The sequence below is a fragment of the Ascaphus truei genome, chromosome 1 (assembly GCF_040206685.1).
Source record: "Ascaphus truei isolate aAscTru1 chromosome 1, aAscTru1.hap1, whole genome shotgun sequence".
NCBI lineage: Eukaryota > Metazoa > Chordata > Amphibia > Anura > Ascaphidae > Ascaphus > Ascaphus truei.
Genome location: NC_134483.1, coordinates 456,670,547 through 456,696,032, shown reverse-complemented (window position 1 = coordinate 456,696,032; position 25,486 = coordinate 456,670,547). Strand labels below are relative to the sequence as shown.

At 40.9% G+C, this 25,486-nt stretch overlaps 1 protein-coding gene across 2 annotated transcripts in view; it reads left to right on the top strand.

Moving 5' to 3' along the window:
* MTHFD2L (methylenetetrahydrofolate dehydrogenase (NADP+ dependent) 2 like) overlaps nucleotides 1–25,486 on the top strand; it is a 197,573-nt gene that overhangs the window by 89,102 nt on the left and 82,985 nt on the right. For both annotated transcript variants that reach the window (XM_075565482.1, XM_075565473.1), the window contains exons 4-5: nucleotides 4,027–4,179; nucleotides 10,004–10,111. In XM_075565482.1, the coding sequence (XP_075421597.1) occupies nucleotides 4,027–4,179; nucleotides 10,004–10,111 (261 nt within the window). The remainder of the gene's footprint in view (nucleotides 1–4,026; nucleotides 4,180–10,003; nucleotides 10,112–25,486) is intronic.

Here is a 25,486-nt window from a genome sequence, read left to right as displayed (position 1 = left end):
CGTCAGTCCCAACGCGTTTCGTCAGGAGATGACACGTACAATTCTTGCAGAGTATATATACACAGAACTGATAGAATTTCATTGGTCAGCAGTTAATTGCTGCAGGTGTATCAAATTGATACAAAGTAGTTAAAATATGTAAATAAATTAATTAATGCGCTTTGGACAGCGCTAGCAAAAATGGAAAGTAGCAGATACTAAGCTGTGTATAGATCTACTCTGCACGAATTGCATGTGTCATCCCATGATAACTACAAGTAATGAGTATTTAAACATTTTTAAAACCCTAAATCATAATTTGGTGCCTGGGTAAAATGAATATACTGTATCTCACAAAATGTTTACTTTGGTATAATGAAGGCATCACAAAAATACATGAAAAGTGCGCTAAACATTTTTACATTTTTTTGTCTTTAGCTCAAGATATAATTTTTTTCAGACAAAGTTACATTTGTCTGAACAAAAGGCCTTCTATAGTCTTAAAAGTCTTATTTTAATATTTTTTGCCTTTTGTTAATTTTATTTTAAAAGCTAGGTCACATGACATTTGTGACCTTGCACATCAGGGTCATATGTTCCTGCAAATTTGTCATTTTTTCACAAAGTTTGCAAACAGTTCGCAAATCTCTACTAGGTCCTGATTTCACCTTTTTTTGTGTACTTGCTGTTTATTTTTTTTTACTATATGCAGCATGGGAGCAGCTTTAAATGAGAAATAATAACTTAAGCTGCCGATCGAATCCTTCTCCTGTGATTGATAGACCTATACCCTGCTTGTGTGCCTATCCAAATGGCTGCCTTGTGACTGTGCTGCACTCTGTGACTTGCTGCAGCTGCAATGTAACATTATATTACTTAGTATAATATATTATTGTTACTGCATTCAGAGCAATAGACGGTCTGATGTTTGGAATACAGCAACAGAACTGTTTGTGATACTTTGTTGCCAAAGGGCAGAGCTAAAAAAAAAGATGTCATAGCTGTTTCAAAAGAGGAAGTGGGTGGGACTTTCTAAATTGTTGCTGTAGCAACCAAAGGATGATCAGTAAATTAAAAAAATATGGCATTAGAAGTTGAAAACCCTGCAAAAACCAATGCAAGCGGTATTATCAAATACTACAGTAATGATTAAAAAAAAAAAAAAACCTATATGCTTTTGCATGTTTTACTGCTTTAACAAATAATGACTGAAAAAACAATTGGACTTTTTAAAGTGATCTACGTGCAATATAATAATTTTTTATTATCCAAAGCTTCTGAAATATCATTAAAACACCTGTAATATTATGGCCAATTGCACATAGATTTAAACACTGAACGGGCTATCAAGAAATACAGTTCAGTCTGTCTATACTGTATCTTCCTTTTATATTTGCTTAATTAAAATGGAATACAAATCTCAATACATGTATGTGTTACTGATGTACCTGATGCCATCAGACCATATGATATCCATTATCACAGGATGTTGCTCTTTGTCTGGTGTCAGCTACAGATGTGTTATTTGCCAAATTCCTGCTAATATACCTGAATGTGTCAGAAATGTGTCAAATCGAATCCAGACCAAAACCATAAGTACTGTGCATATTTTAGGACTTTAAGCTATGTCAATATTACACTTTAAAACAAACCCAATTAGGTTCCCAACACTCAATTTGAAAATAACAGATCAAATACAGAAGAATATATCAAAAGAGAATATGTTATTGATAAATAAGTAATAAAAAAATAATCTAAGATCAATGCAGGCACAGTCCATACACAGAATTAGTTAATGAAAACAATGATCTATTGTGAGTCCTACGGTGGCCTAATATACACACACTGTGCAGTGTGACATGTATAACACGCACTGCTAGGGAGCACAATCTTTCAAGGTTATAATATAATGGTCAAGTTCTGATACAGTATGTGAATCAAGCTCAAAATAATTTACCACCAAACAGATATGCTGTAACTTCATAACTACATACATTTCAAAACACAACCCTAAAACTGCCCAGCCTCAGTATGTCTCTAACTCTATTCATATATCTCCATCTCTCCTTCCCTCACCCCTTCTCTGTTCACATGAACTCCTTTCTTACCTGCGTCCTCTGACACCACACAGCTATATCCCCTGCACTAAAAAACACCCTTACAAATCATCCTCACACATCCTCTTTCTATCCATGCTTCTCCTCCTTGCTTCTGGGGATATCTCTCCCAATCCTGGTCCCTGCCTTATTTCTACATGCGCTCGTCCTCGCCTGCCAATTGCAACCTCTACTCCTTCTGGTGTCAACCCCTACAACCTCATACCCATCCCCTGCCACCCTCCCTCCTCTCTCCCTTTCTCCTGCGCCCTTTAGAATGCTCGCTCCCTTTCTAACAAGTTCCTCTCTGTACATGACTTCTTTCTCTCTCACTCCCTGCTTCTCTTTGCTATAACTGAGACCTGGCTCACCCAGACTGACTCTGCTCTGGAAGGTGCCCTCTCCTATGGTGACCTTTCCTTCTCCCACACTCCGCGCACTGATGGCAGGGGTGGAGGCATGGGACTCCTGCTCTCCTCTCTCTGCCGTTACCGAACCCTTCCTATTCCTCCATCTCTTGCTTTTCCCTCCTTTGAGGCTCACACTGTCCAGATCTTCTCTCCTCTCCCTGTCCACGTGGCAGTCATCTATCGCCCACCTACCTCTGCTCATCCCCCTTCTGCCTTTCTCTCTCACTTTGAATCCTGGCTCTCTTTCTTTCTCTCCTCAGACTCCCCTGTTCTTCTCCTTGGGGACTTCAATTGCCACCTTGATGGCCCCCTCTCTCCCTTGGGCTTCCCGCTTTCTTACTCTAACCTCTTCTTTTGGCCTTCAACAGTGGACTGCAGCCAGCACCCCCAAGGATGGCCACTACTTAGACCTGGTTTTCACTAAAAACTTCTCTCTCTCCGATTTCTCCATTTCCCCTTTTCCTCTCTCTGACCATCATCTCATCTCATTCTTTCTATCTCGCTTCTCCCCTTCTCCACCTCCATCTACCCCCCGGTTCTGCGCTCTATTCCCTTACCTGACTTTGAGTCCACTTTACGCTCCTCCCTCTCCTCTCTCAGCTTTTCTACAGACCCTAACAACCTGGTCAGAAACTACAACTCTGTCTTGTCCTCGTCTCTTGATCTACATGCCCCACTTTCTCTCTTCCGCCCTCGCCCTTCTAACCCTAGACCCTGGCTAAATTCCCACACGCGCATGCTGCGTTCCTCCACTCGTTCCTCTGAATGCCTCTGGAGGAAGTCTCACACTCTCGCAGACTTCCTTCACTACAAATTTATGCTATCCTGTTTCAACTCTGCCCTCTCGCAAGCTAAACAAGCCTACTTTTCTGCACTAATCAACATGCACAAGTCTAACCCACGCCGACTGTTCTCTGTCTTTGATACTCTACTCAAACCACCCTCAGCTGCCTCTCCTTCCTCCATCTCCGCTCTCTGCCCCCCACCTCTGGAATGCCCTTCCCCTCAGTACGCGACTAGCACCCTCTCTATCCACCTTTAAGACCCACTTGCTTAAAGAAGCATATGAATAGCACTGTAGATATTCTGAACACATGATACATAAAGCTTGGCCCCCTGCAGACGCACTTACCAGAACTCCCTCCTACTGTCTCTGTACGTTCTCCCTACCTACCAATTAGACTGTTAGCTCCTCGGGGCAGGGACTCCTCTTCCTTAATGTTACTTTAATGTCTAAAGCACTTATTCCCATGATCTGTTATTTATATTATCTGTTATTTATTTGATTACCACATGTATTTCTACTGTGAAGCGCTATGTACATTAATGGCGCCATATAAATAAAGACATACAATACAATAAAATACAACTGCATAACATGGTTTTATAAGAGGATAAAAAGAAAACACGATACACATCTGGACTATTTTACAAAGTAGAACATGATATAAATATATTTTATAGTACATAATGAATAATAATGCTGTAGCAGAAATCAGTGTCGATATCAAAGAAGATAAACGATCACTACTTTCTCTTAGGGCACATCAATGAACGGACCATATGCAATGCGGTTGCACCTGATAAAGATGTTGATGGATTTCACATTGTTAATATTGGAAGACTTTGTCTGGATCAGTACTCCATCATTCCTGCTACTGCTGGTGCTGTATGGGAAATTATTAAAAGAACAGGTAAGTTGACAGACATATGAAGCCTTCACACGAAAGGGTTTGAACGAGCATTTTCTTATTTTATTTGATACTAGTCACCTTTAGCAAATTATCTGAATTTTCCATACCACCATTTTCTAGTTTTGTCAAAGTATGTGGGTGATATATATATTTACTGTACAGGCATACCCCGGTTTAAGGACACTCACTTTAAGTACACTCGCGAGTAAGTACATCTTGCTCAATAGGCAAACGGCAGTTCACGCATGCGCCTGTCGGCACGTCCTGAACAGCAATACCAGCTCCCTACCTGTACCCAAGCTGTGCGCAAGCAGGGAGACTATAGAGCCTATTACACATATGTTATTTACATCAGTTATGCACGTATATGACGATTGCAGTACAGAACATGCATCGATAAGTGGGAAAAAGGTAGTGCTTCACTTTAAGTACATTTTCACTTTACATACATGCTCCGGTCCCATTGTGTACGTTAATGTGGGGTATCCCTGTATGTATATTATGTATTTTATTATATATTTTCTGTACATGAACAGATGGAGCTGAACCAGTTATCACACAATAACATATTAGCGCTGGTGCCAGTTGTAATGCGTTTTTATTCAAATTGCTATTGTTTTCCTGCACTTTGCAATGCAAACAAATGTAGCTAAGGCTGCGCTTATAGTGCCTGGCAATGCGACGTCGCGCCAAAACAAATACATTGAATCCGTTGCATGCACTTAAGAAAGCGCGACGGAGCGACGTTGCGAAAAAAAATTTGGAAGCCAGTGAAATTTGATTTTGAGAGAGACGGTCGCCACATGTGACTGTCTCTACACCAATCACAAAGAGCCTATTGCACTCTGCCCTCCCCCTTCGTGACGTCCATGGCCTTGTCGCCAGTGATGTCGCTCAAACCTAAAGTTCAACTTTCGCCAATGGTGATGGCGATGGGTGACGTCATCGGTCGCGTCGCCGACACTATAAACGTGGCCTAATTCACCATTTTACAGACTAGTAGCATAATATTGCATTACTGTGTGATAACAAGTGCAATAACGTCTGCTACATCCGTAATTATTGGCATGATATGTCTTTATTTATTTAAGCTATGACTATATTTTCATATTCTCACATATTTGCATTTCTTCTTTGGTATTAAATATTTTTTGGACTTAAGTCTGTGGACCCCATTTATGAAGCGTTGCAAAACTATATGGCAGCTTACGGTCCATTCATTTGAATCACCACTTAATAAATAAATGATTTACAAATACTTCTACATGTCTGATTAATATGTACAGCAACAGTTTTAATCTAATTAACATTTTAACGCCATTACTTCATATTGGTCTTAGGTGGGACTGAACACAAAAGTAGGAATGAAAAAATAGCTTAATTACTAGACCATAGAAATATATAAAGTATAAATGTACCATTACAAATATAGCCAACCTGGGGGCACACTTCCATGGATGAAATAGCTTTGTCGCCTTGTCTGTTCTCACGCGCACTGCTGATTTAAAACAGGCAATGTTCCCCCTCGTACATTGTATATTTCCTGCTGAGCACATCAGGCTGTTGCCGTAACGGTGTTTCCCCCACCCTCTCGGGGATTCTGCCATTACCTCGTATGTGGTGCATGATACCAGCTGGTAACAGGAGGGCTGAGCTGTCCACTGATGGTAATGGGGACACAGGATCAGGTTTCTGGGGTACATTACCCACAAGGTTCTCTAGCAGTGCAGCGCCTCCATCTGTGTAGGCTCCAGATAGCTGAAGATGATCTCCTACAGTAGAAATAATCACCTCTCCCCCCAGTAAGATCACACACTAGACGGGAGTATAACAGGAACGGGTTTATTCTCTTGGTCTGTACAGTACAGGAACAAGGCACGTCTCTGCCCACTGCAGGCTCTGGGATGGTCAACTGGAGGATGGTGGAAGAAGTGAAGATCATCGGGAAGCGCAAAGTCATGTAAAACAGAAACACATTTCCTGATGGTGCAGTATTGTGATGTATATAAATAAATATTTAAAGTGCGGTGTGCTGAGTACTCACAAGTGTATGGTGAGTGTTGTTCCCATAAAGGTATCTTTCAGGGACAGCCCGTCTACCCGTGGTAGAAGTAGGTCAGTGTATCTGAGTGGATACTGAGGACCTTAGGTAAAAAATGAGGAAACAGACATAGCGCAGACTGTACGAAATATCTATTAAAATTGGTAAGTGGAGGTGCAATACACTCACAATGTTTAAAAGAATAACAAGCGTTTAGATCACATAATGGATCTCTGTGCAAAGCAGCTGTACCAGTCCCCCCTTCGCCTCGGCGTGCGTTTCACTGATGCGTCTCACCCAAACCGGAAACCGGAAGTGACGTCATCCGCGCTTGGCTCTCTGGGGAACTGCGATCCTTTAGTGGTCTTCTCTCATCAGGGTTCACTCTACGCGTTTCTCCGTAACCCCCTGGGTTAAGCGGCAAACGACCCCCCCTGGGTTAAGCGGCATTCACATGTTTGTATTAGTATCACTTTAATTATTTTGCATATACTTGTTTATATAGGGATATAATTTTAGAGCGCCACATTGATATATATATTTTTTCCAACTGGAGGATGGTCCCTGGACCTACACTACAGGCCAAGGGAACCCACAGCAGTCTTAGCTCTTCCCTGGCCCTCTAGCAGGACCAGGGGTATAGGGTATCACTCCCTCTCCCCCAAGGGGAAGAGAAACAGGGTAGGCCAAGCTCCAGTCAATCCTGTGTGATCCCTGCTCTCAAGAGTGGGCAGAGGCACTACTAAATTTGGGGTGGCACTGCCCTTAAGTACAGCTAGGAAGAGGGCACCAGGTATGTCCATTGATTGGACATGCTTAGGCCTGATGTCACCGCCTCCCACTGTCACTCAAGTGCAGCACCAAGGAAAACCCCATGATGACTACTGGCAGCCTGATTATATATATATAATATATATATGTGTAGCCTATGGCTGGTACAGGCTATACTTTCTGCTGCCTCCTGTCATGTACACTGGCGACACACTTTATTCGAGCTCGGCTAGTCCCACGAATTCGGGTATACCCGGGTGTATTGAGGTTTGTGACTGTTTTCTGCCCGAGTGCATTGAGGTATTTTCCAGGCAGGGATTGAAGCATTTTATTCCCGCTGGCTGCAATACTGCACAGTATATATATATATACTGCATTACAATTCATGAATTTATGCCATCTGGTAGACACGCGAAGCATTGCAGCCTATTAAATCCTAATCATTATCATTTAACAGATCAGCCGCCCGTCAGCCAGGCATGAACCCAGGCTGGGAAGGCAAACACAACGGGGCTTGTCAGAGGTGAGGAGCGGCGCATTCCAGGTATCTGCCAGGTACATACTGGGTATTTGCTCGAATAAAGTGTGTTGGTGCAGTAAGTCCTAGTAGCTACATGCAGTGGCAGGCTATCCTGTGGGGTTTACCCCCCTCATGCTGCCTCTCTGAGTGACAGGGGTGGAGGTGAACTGGGTCTGTGTAGCCAATCATGGTGCAGACCCTGTGCCTTCCCCCTCTGTGCCTTCGGGAGAAAGTGTTCTAAATTACAGTCAGTCCCAGCTCTCCCCCTTCTTGGGTAGAGATATGCAGTCCAGCTCTCCCCCTCCTGGAGTAGAGACATGCATTTTTAGTCTCTCCCTCCTGGGGCTGACTGCAGTTAAAGATTTGTACAAGAGTGCCAGGCCTCAAGACTGCAAGAAGGCCGGTACCATCCAGAGGTCTGGTTCCTATCCTAAAAACCCATGCATTTGCTGTAATAACAACTGCAGTGGCTGCTACAATAAAGGATCCTGTTTTAAATACCCTTACGTAAGGTACAGTCTATTGGGTAAGGATATGATGTAAGACTGTCATGGTGGGGACTGTCTCCAGCTACACTGAAGCCTGCTATAACTGGAGGCATTGCACCACACCATGAGTAGAGCCTGAGGATCACCAAAAGCCTGTCCTGTTTCCCATTACCATTGCGGATGCTCATCTCTCCTGAACCCTCACAGGTTACAAGCACCATGACACCTGTAGCTTTAGCAAGTTCTCCCAGAGGGGTGAGGGGAGGGGAGGGGGGAGGAAAGCAGCGCTGCATATATATAAACCAACAAAAGAGGAGACCACTCAAGAAACTGATAATTATGGTACCTAATAATCAGAGAATAAATGTAATAATGGACTAATATCAATGTACAAAGTATTTACTCCAATGGTGCTGAAAGTATCCTATTCTCTAACGTCGCTGCGTGAGAATACATCTGCTGCCACTCGAATCGATTCACCTCCGGAGGCTTCAAACCCACTCTTAAAGTACTGATATCTGGAAAAACAAAATGGCGGACAAGCTCGGGAGAGGGCAGTAATTGAGTCAGACAACCAGTGAAGCTTTGTCAAAAACTGTTCTCTCGTTTATTAAAGGGTTTACAGTCAGTTTATATAGCCATCTTGAACATAGAAAAAAACACAGATATGAGTAACATACTTCCCCTTTAATTCATAGTCTGTCTACCTCAGCAAATGACAGTTAGACAGTTTACGATCTGGGAAGTGGCCTGAGTACCGAGTTTGGAGGCAGTTGAAGGAAATGTCATTCTTCAGGACAGTATATTGTGTAAGACATTCGTAAAAGTCATGCTCAGCATGGCTGGCAACATTTCCTGTTTCTTCAGAGCTAAATAAGTCTGAACAAACATAGTTCAGTTTGGCATTAACTGGGTGAGAGGTCACTTTCTCACATCTGACTTGAAAAGACAATTACGTATGACATTTGGCATTTAGTTAGTTTCTGAGATCTAAAATGTTAGTACATAATGGTTATAGAGAAATGGTTATATAGCAAACAAAATGGAGTCCCCCCTTGATATACACATTATCAGGTGCTGTGGAGGCATATCATAATATGACAAGAGCAGAGGAAAAAGAACCCCAAATAAGGCCTCTAGGTATACCAAAAATATGAAATATTTATTAGACCAAGAAATTTAAAAACACATATTAAACCAACTACCTCTCAATGACACAGTAGACTCTGAGTACAAATCCTATATTGTCAATAATCACTGTGCAGCAAAATGACCCCTATGTGAAGGACATAAAGAGATAAATGTATCCCTCATCAAAAATAATGTCTGTATAAATAAATACAAGACCTGGACCGGACGGTCAAAAATAGTGAGGTATACATCCCATAGTAACAGTACTAGACCAGTGTTTTCCAACCTGGTTTCCCTAGGCATCCCTAAAGGGTTCCCTGTAATTTTAAGATCATTTCAAAATTACACGAAATACAGAAGAATTTTCAAGGCATCTGATCTTAAGCTCGCTGTTAGAGCGCATTGGGGTTCCACAGAATTTTATAGGGTTCCTTGACCAGAAAAAGGTGGAAACCACTGGGCTAGACATACATGCACAGGGACAGGTCTCATCTACGTCCTCTCTGACTGTGATCCACATGCCAGCACGCACAAACGCACACACGCACACACGCACACACTTTATTCTTAACAGCAGCTCTGTTCTCCAAGATCGCAGCAAGATGTATTTCTAACTATTGAATTTACCCATTCATGCTGCTTTCATCAACTCTAAAGGACTACTCCATTGCTATTTGTGTTTGCGGTGGTATCGTTAGTTTTTTATTGTATTTATTTGTTTATACTTGATATTATTTATTTTCTGTGAATGTCTGCCTAGGCAGTGAATTTCCATATGCCATTGGTCAATATCAATGTGTACAATAACATGCATAGGGGGACATTTTTGCTAATAATTATATTGCATTTTTTGTCTTGTTTTTATTTCACTAGGACTAGAAACATTTGGGAGGAATGTGGTAGTTGTAGGAAGATCTAAGAACGTCGGCATGCCTATTTCAATGCTTCTTCACACAGATGGAAGACACGAAAGGCCTGGGGGTAGGTCTAAAAGTAATTTATTAAACAACATGCCATGCAATGGTTACTTTGGATGTATAAAATGTGTTATTGAAGATATATCAGAGACATGTAACCACTATGTTTGTCAGTGTTGAGTTAGTTATGACGCCCGAACTATTAACTTGAGTAAACGACGTAAACCACAATCATCTAAAGTTATTGAACAGAACTGAGAATAGGACGAGTGGTCTATTTAGATGCTTTTATGGATCCTCCATGTTTTAAGTAGTAAGACAGTGAATTTGCAGTAGGACATGAGGTGTAAAGGAAAGCTAAAGTTGGTGAGTCAGAAGCATAGAAGAGAAACTTGAAAGTGTTTTGTAATAGAAAAATAGAATAACGGAATCAAATAATGTGATAGAAAACCTGCCCCAGCCTCAATCATTTCTAATTCTCACAAAAAAAACAGAGACTTGGCTGTTCCAGATGTTTTATTTAGTATGACGAGATCAGGGCAGTGCAATCAAAAACAATAGAATTATGTTTTGTTATCAACCTCATCTATGTAACTATGATACCGATGAAATGAAACAGTAGAACCAAAACTGTGAGGATAGACACAGGTAAAAAGGTGACTCTTATAAGGGAAGATTGGAATTTGTCAAAATCCCAAACACACACACAGGCAAGATAAGCCCCCTCCCCAAACATACACAATATAATCCCCCGCCTCAAACACAAACACACACACACAAACAATATAAGCCCCCCTACACACACACCACACACACACACACACAACACACACACACACACACACACACACACACACACACACACACACACACACACACACACAATATAAGCCCCCCATCACACACACACACACCTTGGGGGTAAGGGGCCTGGAAGGGTGGTATAAGGGGTGTCTGGGGCATGTGGGCTTACCTGAGGCTCTTGGATGGGCCTGCTGGCTCAGCATGGCTGGTGCACAGGAGAACCCTGCAGGCCCATGGAGGCCTGCAAAAGGTCCTGGGGAAGGGACGGTTAGATGGGCGGTGCCGGGGGAAGGGGAGGGACCATCTGTCCTGCAGGAGAGGAGGGAAGGGAAGGACAAATGGGGCGGCCCCAGAAAAGGGGAGGCCTGTCTTACCTACAGAGAGAGAACTGCAGGGTTGCCGGCAGGGAGGCCGGGCCCCTTGACTGGACGGGCCAGGGTCAGTAGTCCAGGCTGCCCCCTGCCCCCCTGTTGGCGGCCCTGATGGCAAATATAATAGACATTTACATGTAACAGTGTTTCCCCCACTGGGAGATTCTGCCATTACAGTGTGTGTGGTGCATGCTACCTGTTGGTAAGCAGGAGGGCTGAGTCGTCCGCCGATGTTTGTGGGGACACAGGACAAGCTTCTGGGGTACATACCCGACATAGATCTCTAGTGGTACAGCGCCTCCATCTGCCTCAGGCTCCAGATGTATGGAGGCGATCTCCTACGGTAGAACACAATCCCTTCTCCTTTCCCAGAAAGATCATACACCAGGCAGGAGGTATAATAACTGGAACGGTTTATTCTGTTCAGCTCAATGCAGTCACAGCAGGCCTCTGCCCTATGCAGTCTCTGGTGTTGTATCCAGCTGGTCCCTGGACCTGCACTACAGGTCAAGGGCCGCCGCAGCAGTCCTTGCTCTTCCCTGTTCCTCTATCAGGATCAGCGGAAAGGTGCACACTCACTATCCCCCAAGGGGAAGAGGAACAGGGAAGGCAAGTATTCAGGCAACTTGTGTGTGACCTGCCTCTCTCAAGTAGGGAGAGGCACTCACTAAATTTGAGCAGTAATCCCCTTAAGTACAGCCAGGAGGGGGGCACCAGGTCTGACTCAGGATTGGGTGAACCCAGGCCTGGTTCCACCTCCCCCCCTGTCACTCAAGGGCACTGCTGGGATTGGGAAAACCCATGATAAGTACTGGCAGGCCTGCTCTTACCAGGGCTTACAGCCAGTGAGGGCAGACTGGTAACCAAGAACCAGTCCTGGCTACATACATTTACAGGTCTTCCTCCATGAGGGTAAAAGAGAGAAACAGTAGAATTTCAGCTCGGAGGTAAAGGATTTTTAAAAAAAATTTTTTAAATGATCACTTGTTTTAACTGGGGTTACTATGGTGTGGTGGGCAAGCTGGTCAAATTGTATTGTGGTTAACATACTGTATGTGTACAATCTGATGAAGCACACTCACACTGTGGGAAATTTGAAGCACAGGATTTATACAATTTCTTTAAGGTAATCATATGCACAAAACATTCTAAATTAAAAAGCCTTATAAAGTTTCAATATCTCCTAAAGGAAACACCCTTCAGTAAATCCATAATACAGTGCAAACATGATGGGGAAAAGATCTGTACCTTAGATATATCTGTATACTGTATGCACGCTTCAATACAAATTGCATTTTTTTTTCAAGACTGGTATCCTTCTCATCTTTACATATGTAAGATAGAGATCTTTTCCTCATAATTGTGGCAACATACTGTAAACAGTACAAGAAAACCACAATGTAAAGTACTATTATAATTAATTTAAGATGTGCAGGCTTTTAAACAATACAGTAAATAATTGTAAGAACTCTTTATATTGGGTGAGCTTACCAGATACACACAGATCTAGAGAAGGTATTTTAGCATTTTTTTTTCCAAACATTTTTATTAGGCATTGATACGTCATATGACAAACATTTCAGAGTAGAAATAGCCTAATACAGTAACAATTGTTTTTTCATTTTGTTGAAAGATACAGGGGGGAGGGGGGGAGGGAGGGGGTGGGGGCCACTGAAGGTAACCACACAGGAATGTGGTGGACTGCCAGGGTCGCTCAGTGGTCCCGAGAACTAGATCCAAGAGAAGGAAAGACAGTGGAGGGAAGAAGGGGGGGGGAGAAGGGGTAGGGTCCCTTCCTTCTCCAGCGGGCGATTCCCCGTACTAATCCGGCAATCCATCTTTATTAACTTTATTGGGGAGAGAATATAACTGGCACGCTCAATGGGTCAACCAAGGCTCCCATATATTATAGAACCTCTCTGTCGAGTGATTGAGGAATGCTGTCATTTTTTCCATTAACATCACTTCGTTCAGTCTCTTCCTCACCGATTGTTTTGTGGGGGGAGATATCTTCTTCCAGGAGGATGCCACTGAGCATCTTGCTGCTGTTAAAACGAAGGAGATTAATTTCCATACTGGGCGATCGATTTCCTCCCACGGTCTGCCCAGTAGGTACAGTAGGTCAGCGGATCTATAGGGATTGTGGGGTCTGTGACCTTTTTTATTAGATTTTGAATTATGAGCCAATATTTCTGAATTCCTGGACATAGCCACCAAATATGGGCCATATCCCCTTTTTGTCCACAGCCTCTCCAGCATAGATTAGAAGCCAGAGGGTAGATTTGTTTCAGTCTCACTGGTGTGAGATACCAGTGGAACATTATCTTATATATATTTTCCTTAGTTGTGGTGCATACGGAAGTTCCTGATGCCGAGTCCCATATGCCTTCCCAATCCTCTCTGTCAATATCTATATTCAATTCCGCTGCCCATTTGAGCATATAGTCATGTGCGGATGGGTTCGCTGGTTTCTCCAATTCAGCGTAGATTTTAGTTATAAGGCCTTTTTGGTGTGTGTCCTCCCGGCACAGTCTTTCAAATTTTGTGAGAGGGGGAAATTCTAATGTGGGGGACAACTTGTACAGAAAGTGTCGGATTTGGAGGAACTTGAATGTGTCCAGTTCTGGAACATCAAATTTGGTGCGTAAGTCTTGGAAGCTCAGGAGCTTCCTATCGTTCAACAAGTCGCCAACCGCTCTGATCCCCTTAGTTTTATATAGTTCGTATTGCTTTGTCTCACACCCGGGGGGAACATGGGGTTGTTATAAAGTGGCGTGAGTTGTGAGCCAGGTGTCGAAAGTTGGAATTTAGTTTTGGTCTTTTGCTATATATCCCATGTGTGTTCCATCGCCCCTAACTCAAGCCTGCAGGCCACCATATCGCCTCTGTCCATAGACCACAGGCACGCTTGCAGAGAAGGTGTTTTGGCGTATTGCGATTCAATCTCTAGCCAGCAAAGCTGGTCTGGGCCCGAATTCCTCATGACCGCCTGTTTTAATTGGGCTGCCTGGTAATACTTTAAGATGTCTGGCACTCCCGTACCCCCTCTCGCCCTTGGCGACATTAGTACTAACCTGGCAACCCTGGGTCTCTTTCCTTGCCAGATAAATTTGAACATTTTATTTTGGATATTTTTCAATTCTGACCCAGGGACCCGGATCGGGAGTGTCTGAAAAAATATAATCATCTGGGGAGTATGTTCATTTTAACTGAGATCATTCTCCCGATCCACGATATTTGATATTCCCATTTATCCAGGTCCTTTCTGATTTTTCTTCAAAATGGGGTGGGTAGTTATGTCGGTATAGGGAATAGTAGTCCTTAGATACATTTACTCCCAGATATTTTATGTACTGTATGAAGGTCTCCACCGATAGTTAAAGTTTAGTTTTAATAGTTGTACTTCTGGCTCCGATAGATTGAGATTCAAGGCTTCTGACTTGTCGCTGTTTATTTTATAGCCTGATATCTTACCAAAGTCAGTCAATTCCTTATGCAGATTGGGGAGGGAGGGAGGTATGGGGGTGCGACATGGTAAGAATGATATCATCGGCGAATAGTGAAATTTTGTAATTGGTCTTTCCAATTCGAATGCCTTGGATATCAACGCTGTTTCGTATTCTTGATGCCAGAGGTTCAATTGTTAGTGCAAAAAGGAGGGGAGACAGGGTGCACCCCTGTCTTCTGCCATTTTTTATTGCAAAGTTTTTTGCTGAACCCCCCGGGAGTTTAACCATTGTTGAGGGGCTACAATAAAGTACTCAAACTCCTTCCAGGAATGAGTCATTGAAGCCTAATTTCTGAATTGTTTGATCGAGGAATATCCAATCAATTCTGTCAATTGCCTTCTCTGCGTCAAGACTTAACAAAACTGCCTTGGTGCCTGTGAGGTGGACATGGTCAACTATATTTATAATTTTGCGCGTGTTGTCGGAGGCCTGTCTGTTCTGGACAAAGCCCACTTGGTCAATGTTTATCAACCTAGGTAAAATTGGGTTCAGTCAAGTGGCGACGATCTTACTGTATAATTTAAGATCGTTATTTAATAGGGAAATAGGGCAATAACTCCCACATTGCTGTGGATCTCTTCCCTCTTTATGTATTATGGCCAGACTAGCGTTGGTCATAGACGGCGGGATTGGGGTACCCTCCATAAATGAGTTGAATAATGTTAAAAGATGAGTGGATAAGATCGGGAGGAACCGTTTGTAGTAAGCATTGGAGAAGCCACCGGGGCCCGGGGCCTTGGAAACCTTTAGCATTTTTACTGCATCCATCAATTCTTTTTTTGTTATTTTGGCGTTGAGTGCCTGATTTTCTTCTTCCTTTAGTTTTGGAAGTTGGCAATTAGAAAGATAGTCCCTGATTATTTCGGAACTTGTAGCGGTAGTGTTACCACCTTGCGTTCTAAGATTCTAAAGCTCTTTGTAGAATGCAGTAAATTCTTCTGTGATTTTTTTATCGCTGTATATTATCTCACAGCCGGTTCAAAAAACTCAGAAAAATCAACCTGGTGAATATAAAACACAGGGACAGAATAAACCCACTAAATCTATCTTGAAGAAAGCACAAAAAATGAGACAACAGAATAGGGATCATACATATATAGACACTACAGACAATGAATCTTATGCACATGGGGTGTCCTTTTCTGAATATGATTCATTAGCTTCTTCTACTGAAGAAAGTTCTATAATAGGACACACAAGTAGTAACCCTAATCTCATTTCCAAACGCCAAACTATGTCAAAAAAGGAGAAAGAAGAGAGACAAATCCAAAGCCAAACATAGGGGGAAATCCATCGAAAGAGACGTCAATAAATATTAATGATACTAATGTTATCAATTTATCTCAACATGTACTTACAACATCTGAATTGCAAGTCTTGGATCTTGGTTTAACATTTGCTCCAGACAAAGATTTTGATCTTTTCTCTACAACAGTTGATTTATTTAAGTTTATTAGAAAGCTTTCTTTGAAAAGATTTTTTAAAACAGAAAGAAATAAATGTAGAGAATTTAATTGAAATGTCCACTATGAGTAATGATAATATCGATGGTATACAAACTAAGATTTTTGATATAAATAACCAACTTACGTTTAAGGACCATTGTTTTTTCATTGATATGATGGGATTGTTAGACGAAAATATATCACCATGTGACCCTGATATGAACTTTTTAGGATGTAAACCATCAGGACTGCATAATAAATCCAAATTCTGTCCAGACAATATAAAAGGTACAGCAATTGAACTGTTCAGTCAAGCAGTACAGAGAGATTAGCTCTTGCTATCTAAAGGCATACAATTTACTAAACAACCAAGAAATCATGATAATATGCACCCAGAGCTAAGAAAAGCGATATCTACCCTTTAAAATAATGATGATATCGTAATTAAAAGGGCGGATAAGGGGGGCGCAGTCGTAGTTCTGGATTATGCAGATTATCAAATAGAAGCATTGAAACAATTAAATGATAAAACTTCTTATGAAATTTTGCCTTCAGATCCCATGAGCAAATTCCTGTATGAATTAAATGAGTTATTAGAAATAGGTAAAGATCTTTGTGTTCTATCACAAAGGGAGTGTGACTATTTACATTGCTTGCATCCAATCATTCCTGTTTTTCATCACCTCCCTAAAGTACACAAATCCCTTAATTCACCACCTGGACGTCCAATAGTTTCAAATATAGGGGCACTGGGTGAACACTTATCGATTTATATTGATTATTATTTACAACCCATTGTACACACCCTTCCCTCTCACTTGTTAGACACTTCACACCTCCTCACATTGTTCCAACATTATCCATGGTCTTCGGACTTCCTTTGGGTTACCCTAGATGTTTCTTCTTTATATTCTATTATCGCACATACACATGGCATTGAAGCCACAAGGTATTTTTTAGAATTAGACGCATCACTATCACCACTTCACATAGCTTTTTTATTAGATTGTATATATTTTTTACTTACACACAAATATTTTTTATTTTCAGGGATTTTCTACCTCCAGACACGAGGGACTGCCATGGGTACATGCTTCGCACCTTCCTATGCAAATATTTTCATGGGTTGGTGGGAAGCGACCCACGTGTTTGGAGATAGAAATCCCTTTCGACATCACATTCACTTTTACCGTCGCTTTATCGACGATCTTTTGTTAATTTGGAGTGGTACTGTTGAAGAATTAAATTTGTTTATTGATTATATCAATTTAAATACATTGAATTTGCGTTTTACATCACAGTACCATTCCACTTTTATACACTATCTGGATTTGAAACTTTGTGTAGGTCTTGATCAACAGGTACACACAGATATTTTCCGAAAAGAAAATGAAAAAAATACTTTATTACGTGCAAGCAGTGGGCATAGTCGGGGTCTTTTTAAGGGTATCCCCTATGGGCAATTCATACGCCTAAGGAGGAATTGTTCGAATTTGGAAGATTTCCATTTGAGATCTATTGAATTAACTAACCGTTTCCTGGCTAGAGGATACAATCAGGATATTTTACAGGAAACATATCAGAATGCGCTTCAACAGAATCGAGACGATCTCATATGTAGATCTATAGAACAGAATAACACAAAGAGAAATAATAAAACTCAAATTAAACATGTTGTTAACCGTTCAAATATAGACACTCCATATTTTATCACAACATTCAGCAGACAGGCAGATGCAATCAAAAATATTGTGCATAAACACTGGTCCATTTTGACCATCGATCCCCTACTAAGAGGTATTACCACAACCAGACCTAGGTTTGTTTTTCAAAGATCACAGACTATAGGTAACATGGTTGCACCAAGTGTAATCAAGAAAGATAGATTAATTACTAAAAAATAATTCTTTCCTAAACTAGTCGGGTGTTTTGCTTGCGGGAGATGCAAAATCTGCAAATACGTCTTACGGTCTAAAGTGTTTACGAATATAGATAATACTAGATCCTACAATATTTCTCATTTTATAAACTGTAAGACAGAATATGTGATTTACATGCTGATCTGTGGGTGTAAAAAGAAATATATAGGTCTCACGACACGTATGTTTAAGTTAAGAATTCTTAAACACATGAGACTTATCCTAAAGAAGGATCAGATACACCCTGTGTCTAAATATTTCACTGCATGCCAAGATGGGTCACTCAATAACTTTCAATGTATTGCTATTGAACAGGTTCCAATACATTACAGAGGCGGAGATAGAGTTAACACACTCTACCGCAGAGAGGCTCACTGGATTTTTACATTGGATACACTGATCCCAAAAGGGCTAAATACAGAGTGGGATCTGAAATATTTCCTTTAATACAACTGATTTATATAGATCCTTTATTAGGTAATATATTTATCAGATTCCCAAATAATCCTTGATCCTCTATATCAAGAGAACCATGCTATTAATAGATAAGTTGGTTTATGCAATCTTTTTTGATGATACAATACTTGATGCTGGTATTTTTCAAATATGGACTACTTTGAATTGATGTAATTCTATATTTAGCATCTAAAAAACATTATACCTCTTGTGATTTTATTTTTCTTTAAACAGTTCCTTTATGTATTTTCTTTATTTTATTACACTAGATTGGAGTATTTATTACATTTATGATATATGTATTTTATTTTGTTACTAATTGGGGGTTTCTTTTTTCCCCTTCCATAGATCTGTATTATTGTAGTTTTTTATTACAGAATTTCAATAATCATTGAATTACCACACTTTGTACAAAATATATACATATATTTTCTTGTATTTTATTAAGACCTATGATTTCTATGCTGCTTTATATCACGTGTGTTTGATATTGTGATTACAACTAATGCATTTATAATCAATGATTATTCATTACAGCTGCGTTTCAAGTGCACATGAGGGGCTATATTAAGGAGCTTACAGTGGCGACCAACTTTATTCGAACTCGGCTAGTTTCGCGAATTTCAGAATATCCCGGTTTCGTATTGCGTTATTTCGCGCCCGTGATTAAAGCATTTTATTCCCGCTGGCTGCAATACTGCAATGCCGTGTAAAAACGCATGGGGGCGTTTGCGAGCTCTTGTCTTTGAAGTCTAATACCTTCGCGGTTCAACCTACAGTACACAGTCTGTGCGTGCGCGCGCACTAATAGTAAAATTGCATATTTAATTTTATTTTAAAGTACAGTACTGTACTGTACATGCTCGGACCCTGTTGGGGTGAAGTGAGGGGGTTCCTAACATCTGGGGGAAAATTAATTTTAATTCTATTGTGAGTACTGTCTTGTTGCCGTATTATTTTGGTGGGGCTGGCTGGGTACTTCTTTAGGGGGCTGACCATTATTGTACATTAAAACTTTTCTTTTTGTTTTTTCTCAGAAAAGAAAACGGCTAATGGGGGGATTTCGATGGATAATATTGTACTGTATGCTGATGTTTTCCGGCCGTACAGTATACTGTGTAATAAACCCGAATAAATAAAACTATGCATTTATTATACATGTTCAGTATCGTTTCATTATTTGTCTTCTACAGTATACTGTACAGTGGTATACAGTGCCTAACATCTGGGGGCAAAAAGAATTTTATTTCTAGGTGCCCTAGAACAGAAGTTCCCACGCCAATTGCCCGTGAACTTGACCGAGGCCCTAAGTAGTTCCCACGCCAATTGCGCGAATATAATGTAAAATAACCCGTTCTGTGGGTCTGAGCGGGTTGAAATTTACCTGGTCCTCATGCGTGAGAACCCTTGCCATAGTGGCAAAATATCAGCCTTCCAAGACCCCCGAAACCGGAGATACAAAAGACAGTTTAAAAGCACATTACAAAAGTGGCTTTTTTTCTGCCATGCAAGTCAATGGCAGAAACCTGAACTTTAACATCACCCTGACTCCGTTCTGTTGCCATGAGAGGGTCGCAATTTGCCATGCAATCCTGCCGCAACTAGGACTACATGGTGACCGAATCTGAGCCCTCTAGGTCGAACAGAACCGGAGTTGTGGGTTGCAGGTTTCTGCTCATTCTGACTTAGCCGGTTCAAAGCTTTCTCCGGCATTGCGCTCAATGGTAGGACCCTCCTCGCCGGCGTGACCCTTTCTCGCCACCATTACTGCTCGGACCCTGTTGGGGTCAAGTGAGGGGGTTCCTAACATCTAGGGGCAAAATGAATTTTATTTCTAGGTGCCCTAGAACAGAAGTTCCCACGCCAATTGACCTAGTTCCCACGCCAATTGCCATAGTTCCTACGCCAATTGCGCGACCAGGCAGTAAGAAAACAGTGCAGCAAGCCTCTACAGTACATTTGTTACACTGGCAAAGGAGCAAATGGAAACAATGTGAGGCAATTCAACATGTTCTTTTATTGGTGGAGTCAGTACAAAAACATTTATTTACAAATACTGTACAATGTTGAAACATTTAAAGTGCACAGCAATTCTAACCTTCAACACACAATAATACATACTGCACCCTTTATTAAATTATTCTGCCACAAAACATTTTTGGTGCATGGGGCAAAGGGAGTTAAAGTGACTTGCTTTTTATGTACTGTATTTGGGGGTTGTCTTTGGGGGTTTATTCATCAAATTATTATGATGAACTGCCTTTTGAAATAACACTGGTGTTAACTATTTCAGCCACACACCTCCAGAGTTTTTAATCCCTCCCTAGCCAAGCGTCAATCGGCTGAGTCACCGTAGCCTACCATCCCCCTCTCTCCACTGGGTCGTTGATCTTCTGCATATTGCCATTGTGTTCTTAATCCACCCATAGCCGAGCTACAAACACTCAGTACACCTGCGTCTATTCACACCATCCCCCTCCCCCAACACTTAGAGGCCTGTTGTTTGAACGGTAATGCTTTGGAAAATCCCCTCTCGAATTTGAAATGTAAATCTGATGTGCACAGCACTGTGAGAATTGAGAGTACACTGATACAGTATTTCATCAGGGTGTGAAAATATTTGTCAGTCACTATGGTTTACAGTCACATGTTTTTAATACAATACAGTACATTCTTTAATATCTTTAAAATAAAAATATATAAATCCTGGTATAAATCCTGTTAAAATATTTTATAAATAAATAAAATAATTCATTGGTGCACTGTAGGGGTGGCTGTCAATGATTATGATTCGCAGGAAAGTGAATAAATATTTATTTTATTTTATCAGGAACCAAAAAATACAAATATAAAAATAAACAGGAAAAATACATACAGTAATGCAGTCTTTATTAAGTTATTTTGGCAGCTTGAAATTGGATAACCATTTTGAAAACCTTTGTAAAACATGGGGAAACATGAGTAATGCACATTTATAAGAATATTATTTAATACTACAGTATATACAGTACAGTACTGTAATGTACTGTATAATATACTGTATATACTGTATAGTAAAATTATTTTTTCTTTAGTCTTTATCTTTTCCTCATTCTGTCTGCAGTACAGTAGTTCATTGAGAGAGGAGAGGTTTTGTGTACATCATTGCTGCTGTTTATATACTGTACATTTGACTGTACAAGCAGATTTGACTGAACACAATGCCCCCATCCCCCTAGGCCACCATTTTTCCTGGAACGACAAGAAAACCAAAAATTAGTGCAGTTACTGTACTGTATTATGGCAGAACTACTGTAGGTGGCTGGTGCAGCTTTCTCTGGAAAGAAAAAAAATGGGGCAGTTAGTAGGCAGTTACTGTAGTACTGTCAAACTAGTCTACTGTATACTATACTGGAACTATTGTATACTCTGACTACTGTTAAATTCTATGTACTGTAACCTGATGGCTGGTGCTGCTCTCTCTGTAAAGAAAAAACTAACTACTGTATACTCTTACTACAGTATCTGGAAAGAAAAAATCTGTGCCATACTTACCTGTAACATACTGTACTTACAATACTACAGCACAGTACTACTTTCCTGATGCTTGCCCATTACGCGCGATGACAATGGGCAACACAGTGGCAATATGGTCTATATATTTATTGCAGCGTTCCACGGTGAGTACATCGTTCCAAAAACTCAGTATGCCTTTCAACAACTCGTCCTTTTTGGAGGGTTTCGGCACTTTCCAGATATGGTCCTTCAGCTGATGCCAGACCATTTCGATCGGATTGAAGTCTGGCGACATGTCATTGGAAAGAAAGGACAATTGGTTTAAGAGCTAAAAACATTGGGGAACAAAAATGGGACACGGTCTACTGCACTTACTCCGCTGGCGTCTTCACCCAGTTGATGCTGCGCTCAAGGATATGCGCCGTTGACGCAGTGTGCTTGGGATCGTTGTCCTGGTAGAAGCGGTGACCATTGGGGAAGTCGCGTGTGATGTATTGGACTATCTCGGGCACAATGTTGTCTTGGAGGAAAGCTTTATTCATGATTCCTATAGCAAGAAAAGTGCTCAAAAAACTGCACAATAGTACAGTACAGTGCATACGGTAAGGCAACACTAGTCAAGTACAGTGCATTAGGCGACATTATATTTGAAAAATTTTACCTTCAAAGATGACAATGCATCCCGGTCCACGCCTAGAGATGGCACCCCACACATGCAGCTTCACAGGGTGTTTTGGCCGCGGCTTCAAAGATAAGCGGCCTTTTTTGTGGAACGCAAATCTTGCAAATCTCTCCAGCGACACAGTAGACTCATCAGTGAAGATGCAATCCTGGAAAGTCTCCCCACTGTCGATCCATGCCTGGGCCTGGAGCACTCTTTTGATTTTGTTTGCGTCCCGTATCATGGGGTACGCTCTGTAATGACAAGGAAAAAATTTTTTTAGCGGCACAGTGCAGTACAGTTTGCAAAACAACACTTTTACCTCCTGTACTGTCCAGTACTAACCTCACACGTCCATATTTCCATCCAATGCTGCGTCTCATCTTCTTTATGCTGGTCTCGGATACAGTCAGATTGTGCTTTTCCTGCAGAGTGTTTTTAACCCTTAATGCACTCTTCTCATCATTCTCCTCACTTATTTTGTCCACCAGAACAGTTGTCTCCCTACAATGTAAAGAAATTATATTGTTTTATTAATATGCAGCAATATAAAATGTATGTATTAATATACAAAATAAATATACTGTTGTAATATAAATATAAATATACAGTACATCCTATACAGTATATACCGTTGTAAGATTAATTGAAATATACAAAAAATGTATACTGCTGTACAATAAATATAAATAGACAAAATATATATACTGTTGTACTATAAATATTAATATGCAAAATAAATATACTGTTGTAATATAAATATAAATATACAGTACATCCTATACAGCATATACCATTGTAAGATTAATTAAAATATACAAAAAATGTACACTGCTGTACTATAAATATAAATAGACAAAATATATATACTGTTGTACTATAAATATTAATATGCAAAATAAATATACTGTTGTAATATAAATATAAATATACAGTACATCCTATACAGTATATACCGTTGTAAGATTAATTGAAATATACAAAAAATGTATACTGCTGTACTATAAATATAAATAGACAAAATATATATACTGTTGTACTATAAATATTAATATGCAAAATAAATATACTGTTGTAATATAAATATAAATATACAGTACATCCTATACAGTATATACCGTTGTAAGATTAATTGAAATATACAAAAATTGTATACTGCTGTACTATAAATATAAATAGACAAAATATATATACTGTTGTACTATAAATATTAATATGCAAAATAAATAATCTGTTGTAATATAAATATAAATATACAGTACATCCTATACAGTATATACCGTTGTAAGATTAATTGAAATATACAAAAAATGTATACTGCTGTACTATAAATATAAATAGACAAACTACTGTATGTTGTAATATAAATCAACAGAAATAACAACAGTATTACAGTAGATACAGAACTGTACTGTAGATGTACAGTACAGTTTTCTATATTTTTTTTTTGTTAAGTTTTATAAATATACTTACGCGTTTGTTACCCTTGGTGCCTTTTTCCGGTCTCTGTTTTGTCCGTGTGCATGATAGCTCACGGTGTTTAATGGCACAACGAGGCCAGAAGTAGCTAACCAGCATTGGATAGCAGCAATTCGGTGTCCGCTCGTGTACATCTCCTTAATTCGCATGCTGAGCTCCTTTGAAATCTTTTTAACAGGCATTGCTGCGAGTAGAAAGAAATACAAACACAAGAATGTATATTCGATGTTTAGTCGATGTGTATTCTATGTGCAGTCAATACACAAAATGGATGGTGTATTTATACGGTAATGACTCACACGCCCACTTTCAACACCTGTACCTGGTCGCCATGCATAAAAGGTCACACACTTTGCATAGGCCACCACTCCATGATCTTTATCTGAACTTGCCCTTGTCCAGATATTGTACTGCATTGTGCCACCTGCTTCCATGGAGCATCCCCGGTTCTATGGACGCAAGAACCCTCTCACCTCTGCCGTGCCTGTCATGCTGAAAAAGCGAAAGGCGGTTGCCGTTTCCACGCCAAGGGCAAAGCGACAGGCTAAGGCCAATAAAGAAAACCTTCTGCTGACCCCAAAGGTTAAGGGTTTTCTTAGACGTAAGCCTCATTATGTGAAGAAGATATACGGTGATGTACTCTCGACGCAGAACGAATGGCAGCCAACCCATCGGACCCGCAGACCACTTCCTCCCATATGCTTCGACGACTCTGCTGTAGCTGTCCCGGAAATCTTCATCCTGTCTTCTCCACCCCCATCTTCTCCGGTTCCATCTGACGACGGGTCACTGTCTCCTTTGCGCTTAGACGACTCTGCTTCTCGCCCGGAAATCCAAAGGTCACCTTCTCCATCCCTCTTCGACGACACTGCCGCTTCTCCTCTACTGGGTATCCACAGGTCACCTCCTCCACTCTCCATCGATGCCGCTTCTGTCCATGGAACCCCCATCTCATCCTCCGTTGCACCCATCCCCCCAGATGTCCAGACGCCATGCACAAGAAGCAGCTCGTTGGACCGGATGCTGAATGGGATAATTGTGGATCTCCCCGGGAATTCTATTGTGCTGACAAAGATAGATCTGCTTCTGGAGACCATGTTAAATGTGGAGCAACGGATGCTACAAATGGAGCAACGGATGGATCAACGGATGGAGAAGATAGAGGCTGACATTGCGGGCATACATTATTTGCTCGGTGCTAATGCCCCTGTTTCCCCGACGCCAGAGCAGGAGGATGACATGGATGTGATGAATGGGACCTTCGACCCCCTTCCATCACCAAGCGCACCCCCTCCACCAG